The sequence below is a fragment of the Archocentrus centrarchus genome, chromosome 2, assembly GCF_007364275.1.
Source record: "Archocentrus centrarchus isolate MPI-CPG fArcCen1 chromosome 2, fArcCen1, whole genome shotgun sequence".
NCBI classification, from domain to species: domain Eukaryota; kingdom Metazoa; phylum Chordata; class Actinopteri; order Cichliformes; family Cichlidae; genus Archocentrus; species Archocentrus centrarchus.
Window position 1 is genome coordinate 24,905,317 of NC_044347.1, and position 21,442 is coordinate 24,926,758.

Consider the following 21,442-nt stretch of genomic DNA (forward strand, 5'->3'; position numbering starts at 1 on the left):
AAAAAAGAACATATCAAATGTTGAAATTGAGATTTTTTTCAAACATATGAGCATATTTTGAAGTAATGCCCACAACACGTTGCTAAAATCTTGACTGGAGCAACAGAAAATTAGAAAGATGTGTGATGGTTAAAAAATTAAGAAAAGTAAAAATGGGAAAGTGTTCATCCTTTGCTAAATTAAATTAATATTCCAGATGCAAGACTGAAAATGCTTATTTTACTGATTTTCAGGACTCGGGCAAATAAGCTGTTTAATAATAAATCTATTTTCTTAAATTCTGTTTACTTAATTTCTTAACATTTCCTTAATTTTTTGAAAACCAAAAGCAGTAATGATAATGTTGGAGCTTATTGATACTCTGGTCTTTAATAATTTAGCCCTGGGATCTATTTCAGTAGTCATTCCTAGTGATGGTATTGGTAATGATGTCTGCTTTCTGCCACAGACATCATTTAGTGACTTTGAAAGAAAACCTATATCAAAGAAGGGCTCATAGTGTGGTAAATATGCTTCTATCTCAACTTTCATGAAAAAGATGCTAGCATCAAAATAAAGGTTAGCATATATTTGAAAAAATTCTTAGTTTCAACATTTAATGTGCTGCCTTTGTACTATTTTTAATCAATCACAGGCTTTAAATAATTAGCAAATCACCAAATTCTATTTTTATTGATATTTTACAAAGTATCCCAAATTTAGTGGAAATAGAATAACTAAATCTGTCTTCATATTCTACATAAATATTGGGTATTTATTATGGTTTATATGTAGTATGGCTATATTTATGAATTTATTACATATATTGCATTCCTCAGAGAAATATTGTAATTAAGAGAGCCTGACTGATTTATTGGCAGGCCGATATTATCGGACAATATTAGCTCTTTGAATAATCTTATTGGTATCAGCATTTATAACAACTGATAAATGAATTTTTTTTAAATTAAAGATAAGATGGGAGAAACACCCTTCAACCAAGTTATGAGTGTTGACATTGCATAATTTGTCCACCAGAGGGCACTCTGCAACGTCTGTGTGGTCAACACCTTTGGAACACCACAAACAACAACAACCAGCTGATCCGTGCAGAGCGTAAATGAGTGAATAAATAAGTACATATGACAAATGTTTATGTTTTGTGTGTATGAAATGAAAAAAATATTGGCTGATCTATCAGAATATCAGATATTTAAATGACCAAGTATCGGTCTTAACAATCCTATGTCAGTCGGGCTCTAGTAATTAAGAATTAAAACCCCACCAGAAAGGTTATGGTAGCTACCAATCAACACTGTGTTACTTTATTCAGTGTAATGAACATTAAGTTAAATATGAATAGTTTTCCAAGTCTTATTTGTCATTAAATCAGATAAAACAGTCACTTTAGTCTTTTTTCTTGTAAATATGCTGTACTCTTTCCCTTAGTATTAGTATTCATTATTATTATTAACATTCTGTGCACGATGGGGGACCTCTGCAGTGACTACCTACTGACAGTCGGACTGCTCCACCACATCCTGACATGCGCTATGAAAGAAATGGCTTCACTGATGATTTCAATGAGGAAAGATATACAGACAGCATGCATTCACGATGAGCTCTGAAGACAGGAAACGGGATCAGATCGGAAACACCAATGTGGCAAATCTGCGATGTCATGGAAATGCCTGCGATTGCTCAGTTCATCACATGGATGGAGAAATATTTTTGCATCAAGGCAAAAGACAGCACATCCATGTCTGCTGATGACGACGGCAACTTGAAGAGTCTCACTGAACAAACAACTCACCGAGCGTGAGTGGCGAAGACCTTTAACCTGATTGGACCGTTTTAGGGAAGCGGTCCTACTACCTGCCTCCTGAGGAGATGAAGATTTTCAGCCACATGTTGGGAACAAATGCCTGAAACTTTTTCTTTTTTTCATTTAATCAGTATATTTTGGTTACTGAACACTTCCTATGGATAAAGTAAAACAGTTAAATAATACACAGCATTCACCTTTTGTCTTACACATCCTGGAGGGAAGAAGAGAAGTGGATAATTAGTCTTAGGTGTAGCTAACACATACAGCTCCATTGGTTTGCTTATTCTGCTAGGACTGTGGAAGTTTCATATATTTTCAGTACAACAAAAGTCATCCATACTGTAGCAGTTAACTCTTAATGACTGTTAACAAGAAAAGAGAGCAAACAAAGTGCATTTGGACAAGTTTATTCCCCATTAATGTAAACAAACCACAAAAGCCAGCAGTGGAGTTACGTCCTATGCAGAATACCACAAATTCTTTTCTTCTTTTCTTTTTCTTTCTCATATTTTGTCAATGCTAAAGAACGGCCATCTTGCCCAGCAGTTGTGCTGGTGCTTACGCACAGCTAGAGCTGAGCAGGTTTAAGTTCTGAAGAATCTGCTCCACTTTTACTGGCACGCACTGCCTAAAAACTGTGGGAGTGCAAGTATGCCAACTGCAACCATTTAGATCACACACAAGTCCCGAATCGCACCATTCAGTTTGGCAAGAGACTTCTCTTCAGTGTACTCACACTCCCAGAATGCTTTGGCAGCGTACCAGCTGCCGTTCATCAGCTGTATACCATGCTAACATGCTAGGGTTTGCCTTTATATCTGAACACACACTGTTCAAATGTCATTCAGCATTTATCTACAATGTGTTAACACACACACACGCCACATTTTATCAGCCTGCAAAATCTCAGCTCACATTGAAAGTATTCACCAAGCCTCCTGTTTGGTATTAACAGTTCCAGTTTATTCAAGCAGTGTAACATGGCAGCATTACCAGAGTTATATTGTAGCTACAGTAAGCCAAGAAAAGGTAAACCTGTACCCTTACCTACATCTTTACTATGATAACAAGTAGATTCTCCAATAGGCTTCTGTTTAGTACCATAATGTCTCTGGTGTTATAATAGTCCTAATATTTTATTCTAAGTTGAAGTTTTGCACTCGTCTTAGGCTTTGCATGTTTACCCTGTTTGCACAGTAAAAAAAAAATCAAATCAGTGCCACACAGCCTTTATCGGTCTGTAGTTTTTTGTGATTAATAACATGTTCTTATTCTATTTTTGCTGTTTCTTGGTGGTTGGCAAACGCCTTGAGGGTGATTTGGTGCCACCTTCTGTCAGTAGTAGTGCATTATCTCCAGGTGCTGCTAAAGACAGGAAAAAATGTCTTAAGAGAACAATTTTATTTTTTTTAAATAACAAGGGCAGTTGGAATTTTCAAAAACAAAATATGACCGTTGCTAACTGGTGCAAGAAGACAGTTTTAAAGTTTTAAAGGCAAAGTATTTTCACTGCTGGCTTTTGTGGCAGATTTGAATTAATCACAAATATGTATGTAAGTTCCCACATTTCCTTTGGTTTCTCTGCTGCTGTTCTGAAAATACACTGAATTTGGATTAAAATTACACCCCCAGTAACCAGCAATAAATAATCGAATTCAAACCTACCCTCGCCGCGTCGTACTTAGCCGCCTTCTCATTGTTGGCCTTCTCTGCCTTCTCTGCCAGCTTCTTTTGCATCTGTGGGCCCCTCCCGAAAAAGATGTAGTTGACGAAGGCGTACTCGAGCAGGGCCAGAAACACCATGACGAAGCAGCCCATCAGGTACATGTCGATAGCCTTAACGTAGGGGATCTTGGGCAGTGTCTCCCTCAAATGGGTGTTGATTGTGGTCATGGTAAGCACAGTTGTGATCCCTTAAAATAGAAGGAAAAAAATTTATTTTTGCACTATATAGTCACAGCAACAACAACTGGCCTAGAGCCTGTAGGCAAACCATTTGGAAACCCTAAAAAAAACCTTTTCAAGAAAGCTTCAGTTGGACCACAGCAACCACAGCCCTCAGGAGGTGTTAGCGACTGCAAATATGGTGCCAAGTTGAAGAAATATTTGGAAAGCGAGTCTTTGAAAGAACTTCGCCCACTTCAAAAAACTAGGAATCTGAACCAAAGACATAAAGACCATTTGTCGGAGTGAGTATCTGATAAAGTGATGGGAAGAGCTAGTAAACCTGTTTTAAATTTGGTGGCCTTCTGCTCAAAATCATCTTCTTGTGCACCTCTGTACCATTTTCAGAGGTGAATGCATAGTTCAATCATCTCTGCTGGACGTTCTCTATCAGCATGTTACACTAAACCCACTGGTATGCAGTGTGCCATTGCAGCACTACATACTTACATATCTTGGTTCACTTCATTGAAACTGACTTAAAACAAATTTTTACCTCTTGGTCTGTTATTCTTGTAGCAGGCTTCTCAACTAATCACAGTAACTTTACTGTATTTAGATCATTCAGCGAAATGTGAAGCAAGCCTTCTTTTTTTGCTTTCTCTGAGGCTTCCTCATGACCAATTTTGATAATCAACCCGGGGTGGTATATTTGATGCTTAATTAGTCCAAGCCTGTCTTTAAGCAGATGCTGCCGTCTCGACTGGAACCTTAAGGTCACACTGGAGAAAACTCCAGCAGATGTCTTTTGCCGTTACTACAGAAACAGGGCTATTTTTACAGAAAACATGTTTGTTCTGTGGCTGCTTCCTCTGCTAGTTAAGAGCACGACTGACCTGGTGGAAAAAAAAAAAGGAAAAAGATGATGGTGCTTGCCTTCTTCAAGTACCAGAGAAACAGCTAGAAATAGCAGTAAGAGGTGGAATAAAGGTATGCTTTTAACTTGAAAATCAATTTGATGATGGCTTTTATATTTGATCCTGTTTACTTGAACGTAAAGACACGAGCTGCTAGGTGGGCTCATAAAATCCGCCTCATTGAAATTCAAAGGTCTGCCTTGTAACATCCACCTGCCCCTCGGTCACCAAGCAGAAATAACTCATTAGAATAGTGCTGCATGTATCTAGCCCCCAGCTCTTGGTAACCTTAACCACTAAGGGTAACACACGGTGTTAACAGTAAGGGCACCTTTACACCACGTGTGTTTCAACACGACAGAAAGACACCATTAGTCTCGTAAAATTACAGACACATATAGAATTGGTTGAGGGTCAGTGCATTTTATGGTAACCCCTGAGCACCCAGCGTCAGAAAGGAAACAAATGCATTTCTGGTTTCTTCATGCTGTGTTCACCCATACACGTGCAAACCAAGACCTCCTGCTATGCAATGCTGCAATATATTATCTCACTAAAGTTAAACAGCTGACAAATTCCACCTGTATCTACCTGTGCTGGCAACAAATGGAGCCCATCAGTCTCTGTGCTGCTCACACAAGCAAGGTTTTTGGTTCGCAGGCAATAAAGTAAAGTGACGAGACAAGGAGCAGTCAGGGGGGGTGGGGGGTGGTGAGGAGGAGGGTGCAGGAAAGCTAAAATCAGTCCAAGCCTTCGTGTGATTTACTGGTTAAATGGCACTCGCGTGTCCATCGCAGGTCTGAATGTGTGTCACCTTGCTCATATGTGCACGTTTAGTGCCGCTGGCTCTACTGGTTGGTGCAATCTGCTTTTTTCTTTTTTTTTTTTTTTTGCCTCCACATAATGACAGTCTTGTTCTTTATAGGTGTTCTCTCAGCTGTACCATTAATCTCTGTCCTTCACTCCCTCTCTCCTTCCAGTCTTCTCCCTCACTTTTGCTCCCTCCCTCGCTCCCTGTTCGGACAATTTAATCAAGGGGCGATGCACCTGGGGGCCACCCTCCTCTTTCATCACGGTGTTACACTCTCTGGGGAGAAATACAGTTTCATGGGGTTTCTCTCATTCTCTTTCTTTCTCTTGCCTTCTCTTCCTTACCCCCACCCTGTCTTGTCTCATTGTTCTTTGCTTCTTAATCTCACCATCACTGAGTGGCGACCACCCCCCAATTTGCTCGCACTGCACCTTTTTAACCATCCCCTCCCCCTCCTTTCTCTCATTATATGTCCCCGAGTCTCTTTTCCACCATAACGGCTTCAACAAAGGCACACGGCAATCAAATCTCCTCTAATCATGTGCCAATAGGCCATTAGCAACACAGCTCAACATTATGAAAAGGAAAAAAGGTACCATGTAGAAGCCTGTGAAGCCTGTGAAATGACAGGCATGGGAGGTAAATCAAAGCAGTGTTAATTGAACACTTCAATTCATCACTTGCAGACAGTGCAAACTGCCAGGCTGCACACGGGGCTTTAAAGCAAGGAAAAATGCAGTAATGGCCAAATGTATTATGGGCCCTGGGACGAATTGAAACTAAGCATGTATACTTAGATCTCGTGCATGTGACAGTGACTGAATTGTACAGCAAACAATATTTCATGGCAGTCTGTAGAGTTTCAGCATCGGTGTTACAGGTCCGGTCCTGAGCAAAAAGGTCACTATGCCCCCTCAGCAGAACTTTACTGGCATTCTACTCTATTGCCCTATGACAGCGGGGATTGGCTCCATGTCCCTGAATTGGAACAAAATGGATGGATGGACATGATATGTTGATATGATGATATGCATTATCTGAAAACTTTAACCACTTAGCATCCACCCAGTCAGCAGCAAACTGGTTAGGGTTAAGCTGCATTTCAGCCATGTGCTAACCAAGCACACCTTCAGAAACTCGAAATTTTTACCTTTCAAATCAACTCCCTTACATGCAGTTGGCCCTTTGCGAAAAGGTTTCCATTTGAGTATGCTGAATAGGTAAGAAGTCCATAAGAAGGGAATTTGAAAGATGTGTACCTAACTCTAACCCTGAACTTAAACCAAGTCCTTAGAGACTTGGTTAAGAGTCGAGTACTGTACACAGATTTGTAGACTTCACTTTGCAAATCTGCACATAAGAGAAAAAGGTTTCTAAGGTGTGAAAGAACACATAGTTGTGTATCTAATATTACACTAAAAGTGTTCTTGTACAGCTAATGCCCACACCTTAACTGTACGTGTAATATGATTATGAACGAAGGGTCTGACTGTGGAAAAAGGCTTGCAACCAGATTAGGATGCAAGCAGGTAACTTCTAACTTTGCAGTCCTTTGAAATTGCTCAGGAAAATGAGATTCTCCTTCAAACAATTCAATTGTTTGCTTGCTGCCTCCTTAAATTGATTTCCTCCTGATCATTACACTGCTTTTACCGGCAGATGTACACACACACACACACACACACACACACACACAAAGAGTATCCCAATGCGTGCATACACGCAGCCTCTTCCACAATCGAGATACCTGCTGAAAGCTCAGAATGGCCCATCAGGAGAAGAGAATGGACCTCCGGTTGCCTCGCTCCTGTAGAGCTGCATGCCGGATATTGCGCCTATCACACACACAAAAAGCAGACACACGCTCCAAGGCATACAATAATGACCGGATATTGCATACATGCCTTAATGAAAGGGAGAAAGAGACCGAGTAGTAACAGAGAAAAGCATGTGCACAGACATGCACACACACACACACTCACACACACACAGATGCCCTCCAGGATAACAGGGGAACAGATGGATGCTGCTGAAAGGTAATGGATCAAAGCATGTTTTCCAAAATGCATTATGATGTGTTAAGGTCATTACTGGTCCATTATCTGTCCTTACAAACTGAACTGAAGGACTGAAGCAGCAATCAATTGGCATGGCCAGATTGAACTATTTGGCCTCGGGGCAAACATTTACAGCTACTGCCCGTGTCCAGCCACACCTGGAAGTTTCCATCATGTACATCCAACGCAGCAGACCATACATCGCAGCAGCGCTGCAGTTTATTGACTGAAGTCTGACTTGATTTCGAATGCGATAACTTGATTTTATTCTTGCCTTTGATTATTGTAAACTGGATATCTTTGGGTTTTTGGACAACCAATCTCAGAAGGTCACTTTGGCCTTTTAGAAGCTGAATAATTATCCAATTAGTTGAGAAAATGATGGGCTGATTCACTTAAATCATTAGTTGCAGTCAAACATGGCAACTTTGTTAATCACCTGCCTTCTCATTACTACCACCAACTGATCACTATCGGGGGGTTCTGGGGTCCTTTAAAGGCCTGGCCTCTTCTGTCCTAATTTGCCCAACTGGAATATTTGAGTCTTAAAAAGCTGCTTTATGAAACAGCTGAACTGCTTTTGCGTTAAAGGAGCCATTAGCAAACTACAAATAGTTCCGTTTCCAGATTATGGCATACAATGCTTCAGCTTCAATGGCATTGTTTATTTAGCACAACTTGGAATTTTTGTTTTTTTCGGGGGGGCTTTGCTGCATGAATGCCTGGATTGTTGCCAGTTCAGAAAGAGCCTTCTCTTTGCAGTGTAAAACTGCTCCAAAATAGTCCCTGAAGGAAATCTGGCAATGTTAGTTCTCTCCAAACACCTACAGCATCTCCAGCAATGAGAAATCTTACTAAAGTAAAGCTCACCACTAACTTATAGTTAAGAATGTGTTACTTAGCTTAACTCATAGCACTAAACAATGATACTTCTGACAATTATTATACTATGTAATCATATGTGACTGTTCACCCCTCATAGATACTGTGGCTTTCCACCATCTTTTCTTTACAGCTAATCTTTATTAGAACAAAGTGATGAGATAACTGATCAAGCCACTGATCAGACTGCTCCAAAAGCAGGGGGGAGCAGTCTGATTGCAGCCATTTCATAACTAAATTATTTATCACTCGAGTGCCATAAGACATGCATCCATTTGCTTTTGTTGCAGTAATATGACTGACATTTCTTGCTTTGTAAGAGACGGCATGACTGGACCACTAAAGTTGGATGAAACGTCAACATCTGGTTGATTATGGTGCAGTTGCTGAGTTTAACTTGGGACTCGCCCACTTCACATCACCAACGGTTACATTGCCAGCCATCACTCGAAGTGGTCCCTGGTTGCCATGTCACTGCTAATAAATGTTCAAGATAACATTACTATATTGTTACTATGCTGTAACTATCTACAGAAATTATGGTATTATGGCTGACCATACTTAGCTTAGCTTACATTAGGGCTAACAAAAGCTACACCAAATACACTTCTTTTGAGTTTGCTTTTCTTTTGGGGCGCTAATGTAATGTAGCTGAAGACAAAAGGAAGACACCACTTTCTACCAGGAATAGGTGGCTACACCCTCTTCTGGAAATTTAAAAAGCTAAGCTTGAACTGGACCTCTGTTGTTTAGAGGTGCAACTTCATGAATTACCAATTTTGCATATCAAATATGAGTGTTATGGAAAGCCTGATGTATAAGTTATACCTTAACTATTACTGTGGCAGCCTTCATATTATGACCACTGCTCTTGCCTGATGTGTGATCAAGTCGACATTACACCAAACAAAACTGTGCTTCAGCCTCTTGAAATCACAATAATTCAATTCAATTCAGTTCAATTTAATTTTATTTATATAGCATCAAATCACAACAAACAGTTGCCTCAAGGCACTTTATATTGTAAGGTAAAGACCCTACAATAATTACAGGGAAAACCCAACAGTCAAAACGACCCCCTATGAGCAAGTGCTTGGTGACAGTGGGAAGGACAAACACCTTTTTAACAGGAAAAAACCTCCGGCAGATCCACGCTCAGGGAGGGGCTGCCATCTGCCGCGACCGGTTGGGGCTAAATTACAAACCGATGACCTGTTACTTAAATCTCTGCACTGTTCATCACTTAGTGTTTACTCATCGGGGGCCTTGAGGTGTGCAGTCCTTTGGACCTACATATGCACTATGAAAGAAGAGGTTAAATAATGCCCAGTAGAGATGTGAGGAATTTATAGCTCCTGAAGGTCTTTCGGTGGATTTGTACTTTTCTTCAAATCTATCACCATTTAGCCCACCAGTTTACAAGCAAGGCCCCAAAGACCCACACACAACAACGAGAGAAGTTCAGTCACTCTCAAACGCATTGCTTTTGGGAATCAGATTGAAGGAAGGAAGGCAGCTTGTGGTTTCTACCCGTCCCCTATCTGAGAAAGACAAATACCTACTCCGTAACAGTCACCACTACTTACCTAGAGCTACTCTGGCTGCTGACGCATCATAGTTTATCCAGAAGGACACCCAGGAGAGGATGGTAATCAGGATTGATGGCATGTACGTCTGCAAAATAAAGTAGCCGATGTTCCTCTTCAGCTTGAAGCTCAGAGACAGTCGAGGGTAGGCACCTGAAGATGAGCGAGACAGAGACATAGTACGTGCATGTAAGTCTGAGGGGTCATGGGTTATAATATAGTAACTACTAATGTGAAACATATTAAGCTCATTTCAAACACATGCCTTAAAACATTAGTAAGCGAATGGAAAAATAACATCTAACTTTGTTCTTCGGATAAGCATGTAGGGACACCTTGTGTTTTTGTTGCAGTTTCCATGGCAACCCGGGCAGCATGGGTTGGATTTATCGCCATGGTAACAAGTATCCCCCTTCAAAAGCGCAAACACACATCGACTCACTCTCTCTCACACACACACACACACACACACACACACACACACACACACACACACACACACACACACACACACACACACACACACAAAACTGCAACCATGTATCAGAGAGATGTGACACAATATTCAGGATGGTGATAAAAATTTCACCACATTTTGATTTATCAATTCTCCACATCGTCCACCTCCATAATTAATGTGTGGATTCCGACGGATTCGGCATTACAGGAATACTAGGTTTATAAATGCATGTAGCGGTGCTTCTGAGGCTTCATAAGTCAGGAATTTCAAATTACAGTGCTGCTTTGAGAGAGCATTTTTGTCATTAAATTTTTCCATGACCTGAAATATAAACAGTATCTGTGCATGAGTGTGCATGAAACTCTGATATAAATGGTACGGCATGATTTCTCATCAATCTCCCAGCATTATGTCTCTATATGGATTTTATCTACGGCTCGTTACTCCCACTATTCTTAGCCATTTTTCCATTTTTGTTTTATATTGGAGGAGAAGTGGGGCCCATTATGCTGTAATTGCCAATCCGTGGGTTTCAGCCAAAGCTACTTATGGTGAGCGTGGGTCCAATCGAATACACACTTGTGCGGAGCTGCATAGAGTGACTTTGAAGAGACAAAAGAAAACAAAAGAAAAAAAAAATGCACGCAATCTCATTAAGATTCAGCACCAGCTGTCTGTTAGATTGCAATAAAAATGGCAACATGCTATTTCAAACACAGGCCATACATCAAATGTTATTATGTACTCTAAGTGCTATTGACTGATTTGACTTTTTAAGGCAATCAGCGCCCACATTTCCCAGTTTGCATCATGATGGATCAGTGAAATTATTTAGTATGTCATGCACACAGCCCACACTAACTTAATATACTCCCAAAACACTCTCGGCTATGATGCAATGTTGGTCCAACTGGCCCATACCGGGATCTTTTATTAACAGTAGGTTGAATTGCTTTGAGACATTGAAGACATTCATATAGATAGTAAATCCTACTGATTTAGGATATCTCTAGTCTTTTCCTCCTCCCAGATCTGGGCTAGGGCTTCACTGACCTCCTGGACAGTCTGAGGTGCAATCTGGCGGCGTCGGATGGAATGAAGCATAATGTTCCAGAGGAGTTCTATTTGATTTAGGTCAGGCGAGCGTGGGGGCCAGTCATTGGTATCAATTCCTTCATCCTCCAGGAAATGCCTGCATAGTCTTGCCACATGAGGCTGGGCATTGTCATGCACCAGGAGGAACCCATGACCCACTGCACCAGTGTAAGATCTGATCATGGGTCCAAGGATTCATCCTGATACCTAATGGCAGCCAGGGTGACATTCCCAAGCCTGCACTGTAAAAAATATCTGTAATTTAACAGAGTTTTTCCTATATATATGGGAATGGGAACGGGAATGGAATGGGAACTGATCTGCATGGTGCTGGGCTGTCAGCACAAGTCCCACTACAGGACTGGCAGTGTTTGTTCAGTTCCTGCTTGCACAAAGAAGCAGACATTGGTCCTGCGGCTCGGTGATGCCCTTCTACAGTCCTGTCCCGGTCTCCTTGTGTAGTACCCATCTCCTGGTATCGCTACCATACTCTTCAGACTGTGCTTGGAGACACAACAAACCCTCTTTGCAACTGCACCTATGCATGTGCCATCCTGGACTACCTGTGCAACCTGAATGGACAGCTTGTACCACCTCATGCCACCAGTAGAAAAGAACACTGGTCCTTGGCCATCTTTCCTTGAGGGTGGGCAATTGTTTCATTGTGTTTCACAGAGAACCTGAACTGTACCTGTTGTCAACTGCACCACAACTGAAACATATCTTTGCTGTCTACAAGTGTCCAAACATTTTCAGGTATCAACGACACCAGGGAAACTTGCCATGTTCAGTGTGACTCTAAATTTAGGCCACCCCTGGTTTAATTGGGAGATGTTTTTAATTGTAATTCTGTTTTGTTTGTGTGGCTCATTAAAAAGCCATTTAGTACACAGCACTTTTGTCTTATTTTTTTTATAACAAACTGTTAGAAGTTTTCGATTGTGGTATTTGTTAACAATTAAATGCTGAAGCACAGGGAATAAAGTGTGTCCTTAATTGTTTAAGAGTTGTGATTGCGAAACAAAATGTCATTTATAAAATAAAACTCATGTAGTAAAACCCAACTACTAACAGTACTTTAAGTACTGCAACTTTAAGCCTGATTTATTGTATCACAACAGTGTTTGACCATATTATTAGGTAATATCACGGTTTTTACATTTGTAAATACCTTTTATTTAATATGTAAAAAAATCTGTAAAAATGCACAATATTTCATGAACATTTAAAGTTAATTCCGAAAATTTCCATATTTTTACATGATGGGAGATTTCAGATTTTTTACCAATTTTTTTCTGGCACCCCAGTTATATATATATATATATATATATATATATATTAGGGGTGGGACTTTAACGTGTTAATTTCGATTAATTAATTACGGGGAAATTAACGCGTTAAAAATTTTAACGCATTTTAATCGCACTTTGCACCGTGGAACGTTTCTCAGTGCGCGAGTTCCCGGGATACAGATTATATCGACGCACAATGTCCAAATTAGGGGCCGCATCCTGCGAAGGACCCGGCCCACGTCTTTCGCAGCCCACGAACACCACAAAGGCCGGAAGTGAGCAGAGTGCGAAGCACAGTGAGTGCGAAGCACAGCTGTGTAAAAGCAGCTGGTTAAACAGAGAACGAACTTTTTCTGCTTTTTGTGGTTTAATTTTAAGTCTTTAATTCAAAATAAGCTGTTAAAACAAGCATAACACATTTCAACATCAAGGAATACAGCTGAGCGAATGATTAATTTCCAACTATAACAAGTGAGACATTAATGTTGAATAAAACTATCCAGTTATGATGCTTAACTTTAATTTCAGGAGTTTGCTTATCACAGGAGCACTTCCACCCTTCGTTGGTCTGTGTAGTAGACTGGTGGGAAAATGAACAAAATTTTGAAGTTTAAGCTTATGTGTGTTGATTTATTCATCAACTAAACTTAAATTAATATTTCTCATGTCAAATATTGAAATGCGATTAATTTCGATTAATTAATTACAAAGCTTGTAATTAATTCGATTAATTTTTTTAATCGAGTCCCACCCCTAATATATATATATATATATATATATTTTTTTTTTACAGTGTGTAGAGGTCTGTGCATCCATCCATGGATATGCCTCCCCAGACCATCGCTGACCCACCACCAAACCTGCCAATTCTGGTATTCTATGGCAAATGCCAATTGGCTCCACGGTGCCAGGCAGTGAGCACAGGGCCCACTAGAGGACGTCGGGCCCTCAGGCCGCTCTCATGATATCTGGTCCTGATTGTTTGGTCACAGACATTCACATCAGTGGCTGCTGGAGGTCATGTTGTAGTTCTGGCAGCGCTTTAACTAAAGCTTCAACTCACAGTCGAGCATATGTTAGAGCTCATATAAATACACAAATTGTACATTGTTTATCACATTAGATGATCCTCCAGTATTTACAGTTCTGGCACCAGTGAACAAACTCTACACATGCTGAACATACACTTCACTGCAGTGTGAATATAGAAACAGACTGTGGATATAGCTCATTCACTCTTTTAGAGTCAAACTTAATGGCAACTCCTCCAGCCTAAATAAGAGCCGAGCATCGCCGCAGTAACAGATGCAGAAGTGGCTCAGAAAAAGAGGAGGCTGAGGTTCACTTGTGTGTGGGTGTAGAGCAGTACTGGCTGTAACTGCTATACCAAACAACATCGGCAAGTGGGAGGAACACCATGTGCGAGGGTGGGGAGGAGAGGGAGGAAGGAGAGGAGAGGAGGAAAAAAGGAGATAAGGAGTTAAGGTGATGATGACAGTCATACAGTGGAGTCTGAGTAAGATGGGAGCGCTGAAGAGGTGGAGATGAGGTGTCCTTTTTTTTGTCTCATTTGACACCCTGATGGCAGGGGTGTTACCGTCAAGGTTTACAAGCAACGAGAGACTGTTCTGTATTCACTGGCAGTTTGACTCTGGCAATAAAACAGGCCTTTAACAGATCCACTGACCCCATACGTGCCAATTTTGCGCTGGATCAGGCTGTTCAGTTCTTCTTTCTGAAGGTTTTTTTTTAGCTTTTCCTTTTTTATGTTGGGCTGAGTGCTATAAAAATGCAGACTACCTACAGCTCAGATGGAACACGTCATAACTGCTTACACTACTGATTTATAAAAGTATACTGCAAATATATTGCAGAAGTCTCACTGAAATCTTTTTTTTTTGTTGCCTTTAACACTGATGTCTTGGCAAATGTGAGCTGGATTTGTCTTTGTGTGCAGTCTGCTAAAGCATCGTAATGAATTTCAGTGCTACATAAATTAAAAATGAGTACTTCCAGGGCTTTTTTCAAAAGCTGTTAATGAAGCATTTTTTAATTTCTAAAACACACAAACTTGAAGGTATATTCGAGGCTTAAGGTGCAGTGAAACAATGAACCACAAAATTAAAATCACCTGCTTAATATTTTGCTGCTTCTCACCTAAAAAAGAGCTCTGACCTGTTGAGACACAACAATATCCGTGCTAACTTTGGATCCTATGGGTCGCAGCATGGGACCTCTGTGACTCAAGCTTGTACTGGTGCTCTATTGGTTTGGGAGTAAGCGAGTTTGAAGGTGAGTCAACACCTTGGGCATATTGTTGTGTTCCTTGAGCTGTTCCTAAGCAGTTTTTGCAGTGTGGCAGGGCACACTGACCTGCTGACGGGAGGCAACTGCCACCTGCAATAGGCAGGCATGCTTGGTCTGCAGTAATGCTTAGATAGGTGGTACATATCAACAAAGGCCCAAAGTTTCCCAGCAGATGGTTGCTATGCTATGAAAATTAGCATGTTTACAGCCAGGTGAAACAAATGGTTTTGGCATATTTTGCTAATTTCCCCTTTTTTCTAATTATTCCCCTTGTGAATTTCATTACAACTTAAAGTTAGGGGCATGGCTGCTTTGGTTAACATGTTTTCAGGTATGGGAAGCTATAGCAGCCTAGCTATCTGGTAGGACTCACCTAATTAATGCTAATTTGGGTGAAAGATGTGGACATCTCAACCATTTTTTGTTCTAGTATTTTTAACAGAATTAACTGACAAAGCTAATGTGTATTATATTTGTGTGGCTGTGCATTGCACATGCACAGCTTATGGATACAACTTTCTAACCAAGCTTGTTAACATTAGCTGCTAAACTTGGTACTCCACCCTCTGGTTTAAACATGAAGACTTCTGACTCCAAAGTGACCAAAACAGCAAAGTAACAGCTTCAAAATGCAGAAACCATAGAAGCTACCTCCATCTTTTATATACAGTCTATGCGGTGAACACAATTAAAAGTCAGAAATGTTGTTTGGCAATTCATGCATTTACATATGGACGCACTTTACATTTGCATCCAAACGTAAAGTTTGTGTGTGCGCTCAAATGAGACATTGTGCCTCATTCCACATGAATTTATGATGCACTGAAACCTGGGTTGTTTTTTTTGCAGAACGCAAGGTAATTGGCATCCAAGCACACCTTTTAAAAGCACTGAGAAAAGTTACACTAAAGAAGGAAGGAAAACAGGAGAAGAAAAGAGAGAGCAGCAGAGATGAGACAGAAAGGAGGGATAGGGACAAAGAAAAAAAAGGGTAGGGAACTAAAGGCTTGCTAGTGACACATGACATGGAGAAGACCTGATCATTAAGCAGCCTTGCAGGGAGCCTTTGATGTGCTTCACACATCCTGAGCGGGCGAGCAGCCCACCGGACATTAAAATAATAGCCACCACCCACAAGGGACATGCCGCTTCTCATAAACAAGGGGTGCGCTTGCATCGGCACACTCACATGTGATTCACACATGAAGGCAGAGACACCCGTGCACGGTGGTAAATGGAAAGCAGCACATGTGCATCACAGACAGAGAAAAGGTACGCATAGTGTGAAATGAGGGCAAAAGCAGCAGATGTGGCAGCTTCAGTAGCAACTCTGCGTGAAAAAAATACAGTACTGCCACAACTTAAATGTTACAAACACCCAAAAAGCAAACAAAAGAGTGATTTACTGTGCGTGTCCTTTACAGACCCAGCGTGGCTCTTCCTCATGAGCGTAACTTCTGTGAGAAATTACATTATTACTAAATGTCACACGGCTTTTATTTCTGTGGCTCTGGAGAAGCCGCCTCTCTCAATGTCTCTCCGCTGACCAGATTATATGGTAGTTGGTTTGGAAACATCCATAAAAACTCTGTGTTGTGGTGTAAATGCATACTTAACAATTTGATTAATTTCGGACCTGAATGTGCGACACATAAAAATCAAAGTTCACAGACTGCATCTGAAATGAGGATTGCTCATTAAAATGACTCTTCTACAGTAATCCAACACAAATCATTTAAAAGATGAAATATGCTACAGTAAATCCTTCATGTGCAGTAACGGCATGAATTGCTCGGATCAGCCGGTTGTGCTTGTCGCTAGCAGGGAATTTACATAACGCCCTCTGGTGGACAAACTGTGTGATGTTAACATTCATAACATGGCTGAAGGGTGTTTCTCCCATCTCTCCTTTACTTTTTAAATTTTAATTTGCTGGCTGTTATAAATGCAGACACTGATATGCTGATTTCAGCCGATAATGTCGGCCTGCCAATATATTGGTCGAGCTCTACCTGCCACACTCCAAAAACTAATCAGGAACAGCTCAAAGAACATGACCCCAAAGCCTTTTTAATTCTCTAGATGCCAATCCAACAGAGCTGAGATTTGAGTGAGCTCTGGGCTGCTATAATATAGTATGAAATGAACTGTACATGAACTGAATGTACAGTAGAGCATCATTTTTTGTCACCTTAACAAAGGGCTGCCACTAGTCAGTGGACCAGACTTTGAGAACCCTGTGACAGAGCATCCACAAGATGTGCATGAGCAAGTTTTATCTACGCATTTATTCATCTGCCACAGGACACCCCCAGGGCCTCCATGTCTATGCCCCTGACAAGTCAGCCCTGTTTAGGTGGCCAAATGGGGACCTGCACTATGAGAGGCAGATGGTTTTAAGTGTATGTTGATGACAACAAATGAAGCTACAGTATAACTCCGAAAATGTTGAAATAACTTTAAGGATAAGACACAATTTTCTCTCAAACCGACATCAGTATTGGTTATTTCATCAGCAGAAATTTCTGAAAGGAGAAAACTTTCAAATCAGATCTGATGACAGCTGTGTGGTTGTTTACATCGCCAGTTCTTTGAATATGATCAGTCCGAGTCTTCATAAATAATGACTGAAAACTTAGACGTTCACATCTTTAACTGTGACTATTTCATGTTATCGAATTTCACACTCAAATAGCTGCTGTCACTGATTAGAGTCTTCAGCTACATTTCATACTGTTAGCACAATAACTGAACCATTACGTCCATTAAGCTTCACCTCTCAGGGTCAAGAACCAGCGGAAGTGGGGACGGTTTGCGCTCTAATTTACCACACGTCCTGCTTAAGCACCGTTCTAGCATGCTTGCGTCGCCCGCTGCTGCTTGAGGGATACTTCAAAGGCCGTGTTTTTCCTCATTTCAACCCAATTAGAAGCACTGACAAACACAACTTCGGCTCAGAGGATTCAAGATCAACAGTTTAAAGTTTTGGCACAGAAACGCTTGCTGCAGGAACTGATGAAAAAATCTGCCTGAAAATGGACCTGAAATGGACAATGTCATCTAAGATGTCACATCCCCCTTGTTAGGAGGTAAAGGAAAATCCAGCTGGTGAAGCCGTTACCTGTGGAAAAGACTACGTTCTTGGACACCAGCTTGTAATCGACAATGGAGAACTGAGGGAGCTCGATCCGCGTCACCCCCGTTACGGCCGACTCGTCTCCCTTCCAGTAGAACTGGATGTCATCTGTGGTGTAGCCATCTGTACAAGAAGAAGCACACAGACACACACACACACATGCACACCAAGGTGTAACCATCTGTCTAACCATCACTGGAGACCAAGATATGCAGCGTTGCTGATCATCCAACTGGGCTGTCATTTGGGAAGGAAAAAAAAAAAACAAAAACATGTTTGAAGTTGTTTCCAAGTACCAGACGCTTCTCTGAAAGGCTACAGGTTTGCTTTACTTCAGGAAAATGTCAAACTGTCATTAGCAGATCTTGCTTCATTTTCTTTATATATATGTATTTATTTCCTTTTTTGGATACCATAAATATAAATCCAAACATCTACAATGTGCTTTGTCCTCACTCTAGCTGGGACGTTGGCTCCAACCTGCCTTAAACTCTATATTTCCCTGATAAGCCTAATCCTATCCTGTCATATATTTGGCGTGCCAGGTGTAAACCAGTGCCTGATTAGGAGGCTAAAATGAAAGCGAGCAGTGTCCTGTAGAGTGCTACATCTCCTAAATATGTGAAAGCTCAAATTTAAAGCTGATCTGATCAATTTTTTTTATGAAGAAGGGATCAAATATTTAACAAGTGTAATGGGATCCCAATCATTTATAATAACACAGCCTACAGAGAGGTGCACTTTCTCTCATGTCTAAGCAGCACTTTAGCATCTTTCAGTTCTTTGATTTGGTGCTTTTGGCCCACAACTTTATTGTTTTCTTATCACCCCCTTTTCCAGCCACAGTAAGCTGCTCACTATCAGCCCAGCACAAAACAGCAGAGGGGCAAAGTCATTTAGCAGTTAAATGACCAGTTATAACCTAATCTAACCCAACTTTGTTACTCGAAGTTATTTGGTGATTCCTAATTGGCTGTAGCTGTGAATGTGAGTGTGAATTGTTGTCTGTCTCTACGTGCCGGCCCTGTGATAAACTGTCCAGAGTGTACCCCACTGTTGACCTGTGACAGCTGGGATAGGGTGCAGCACCTTCACAACCCTGAAACAGACAAGTACCTAAGAAAATGGATTTATTAGGTACACCCGTTCAATTGATTGTTAATGCAAATATCCAATCAGCCTATCAGCAACTCAGCGCATTTAGCCCTGTAAACATGGTCAAGACAACCTGCTGGAGTTCAAACAAAAGTAGCAGAATCTGCCGGGATTTTTCTCTAAGATTTACAGAGAATGATCCAAAGAAGAGGAAATATCCAGTTGGTGGTAAGTGTGAGATGCTATCATGTCAAAAGGGACTAAAATCTCTGAGGAACAATTCCAGCGCTTTGTTGAATTCATGCCACAAAAAAATGATTATAGTTCTGAAGGCAAAAGAGGGTCCAACCTAAAACAAGCACAGTGTACCTAATAAAGAGGCCAATGGGTTTGTGTCCCTGATGATTTGGTGGGGACCAGAATGGCCCTAAAATTAGAGTGGCTGTAGTAGAACCAGTGAGCAACCAGAGAGGAATATATGACAGAGGGTAAAGTTATCAGCAGTCATTTTAGCACAGAAACTGAAGATGTTACTTTTCAAACCAACTCTCCTGCATGCATTTTGAGCTCACAGTTCTCCTGTTATAAGCTTCCCATGTCAGTATGTCAAACAGGTGAAAGCTCCATATACAGAAGCAGAAATGAACCTGAAGCTAATCCTACCCTAAACAGATCGCTGGCAAATGAGCGGGTGTTAAGCAGTTAAATAAAGTGCAAACATTTACGTATACTATCCTCATCCTTCTGCTACAGATTTAAAACAAAAGCTACAGAACATGAAAGAAAAATACACAACCGCCGTTGTACCTGAGATTGTGTTTTCTTTCATGCATCTGTAACATTTCACACATGAGGCTCTCAGCCCGTGCGCTGCCATTGATCTGCCCACAAGGCATTAGGCCTCTCTACTCACAGCTTTCTATCTCCAGAGTGCAGTTCTGCTCATCCAGAGGATACCTCCTGAGGTCCATCATACATGCTGCTGTTGTAGTTATCCTGTAAAAGAAGACACGGGAGAGGGGGGGAGAGTCTGCTTTAGATGATGCATATGATTTGCACAAATAGTTTTGAAAGACAGCGAGGAAGGGAGTGACGATGCGAGGGATTTGAGATGTTTTAAAAATAGCAGCGCAGGTAAGCAGTTACCTAACAGAATAAGCGACTGAAGGAACGCAATTAGATTTCAGCACTGCGGTGAAAGCGTATCATCTTTAAAAGAAACCAAACATCCATTTGTCTTTTCAACATGTTCCTCACTTGGCTTCATATTACTGGAGACTACTGGCATTGTCATCTTAAAATAAGATTATCGCACCACCTCCAAGTTAAAATGCTGACTGTGTAACTGTATACATAATTACACTATAGATCACAGACAGACAAGCAATGCGCACGCTTGCTTTTGAATCAGTTCGCGCTCCCCTTCGCCAAAGCTGGCTGCCGTCCACCCTTTGATGAAGTGACAATTTCTAAAAATAAAAAATATTAAAGCAATGTATGAGTTCAGTCCCTGTTCATCTGAACTGGGTCATAAGGAGGTATCTATCCCTTTTGTTTATCAGATGTGCGAGCTCAAACGACTGATAATCAGAGAGTTAAAATAAGCAGCAAAGTGAAATGCAAATTCAAAATGATTTAGGCTAAGTCTGGCCTGATTAAAAGCCGGCTGCTTGGCAGTTAGCCACTGCATGTATTTATCGAGCTAAGACTGAGATGAGGCTCCATTATGTGACATCATTATACAGCAAAAATTACAGCGACATTGTATGGGGTCTTCAACAGATGTACTGTAAGCATTATCATGCACATAATAGATATGACATCACCTTCTCATTTCTTTAATATCACTGAAGCTTCTCTCCCACTTAATCTTTTCATTTAGTCATGTAAGAGCAAAAAACAATACTTCATACACTGCATTGATTAGAAGTTCTAATAATTGATAGTTGATTTACTTTAAATTGTTAAAGTGACAGTGTTTAAATTAAAACATATAGCGTTCTAAAGTGTTTAATCAATCAATAAATATTCACATGAATAAATGATTCTATCTAAATGGAATAAATTGGAATATAAATTCCATTCTCAAAAGCCAACTCGTTATCAGCAAAGC

The 21,442-nt window shown here is 40.8% G+C and overlaps 1 protein-coding gene across 2 annotated transcripts in view; it reads right to left on the reverse strand.

Moving 5' to 3' along the window:
- LOC115790667 (gamma-aminobutyric acid receptor subunit beta-3-like) overlaps nt 1-21,442 on the reverse strand; it is a 93,185-nt gene that overhangs the window by 10,968 nt on the left and 60,775 nt on the right. The window contains exons 6-10 of one of the 2 annotated variants that reach the window (XM_030744550.1): nt 20,243-20,325; nt 18,220-18,357; nt 9,945-10,097; nt 3,473-3,720; nt 1,793-1,861 (exon numbers count right to left, since the gene is read on the reverse strand). In XM_030744550.1, the coding sequence (XP_030600410.1) occupies nt 1,793-1,861; nt 3,473-3,720; nt 9,945-10,097; nt 18,220-18,357; nt 20,243-20,325 (691 nt within the window). The remainder of the gene's footprint in view (nt 1-1,792; nt 1,862-3,472; nt 3,721-9,944; nt 10,098-18,219; nt 18,358-20,242; nt 20,326-21,442) is intronic. The other variant, XM_030744542.1, reaches the window with a different exon arrangement.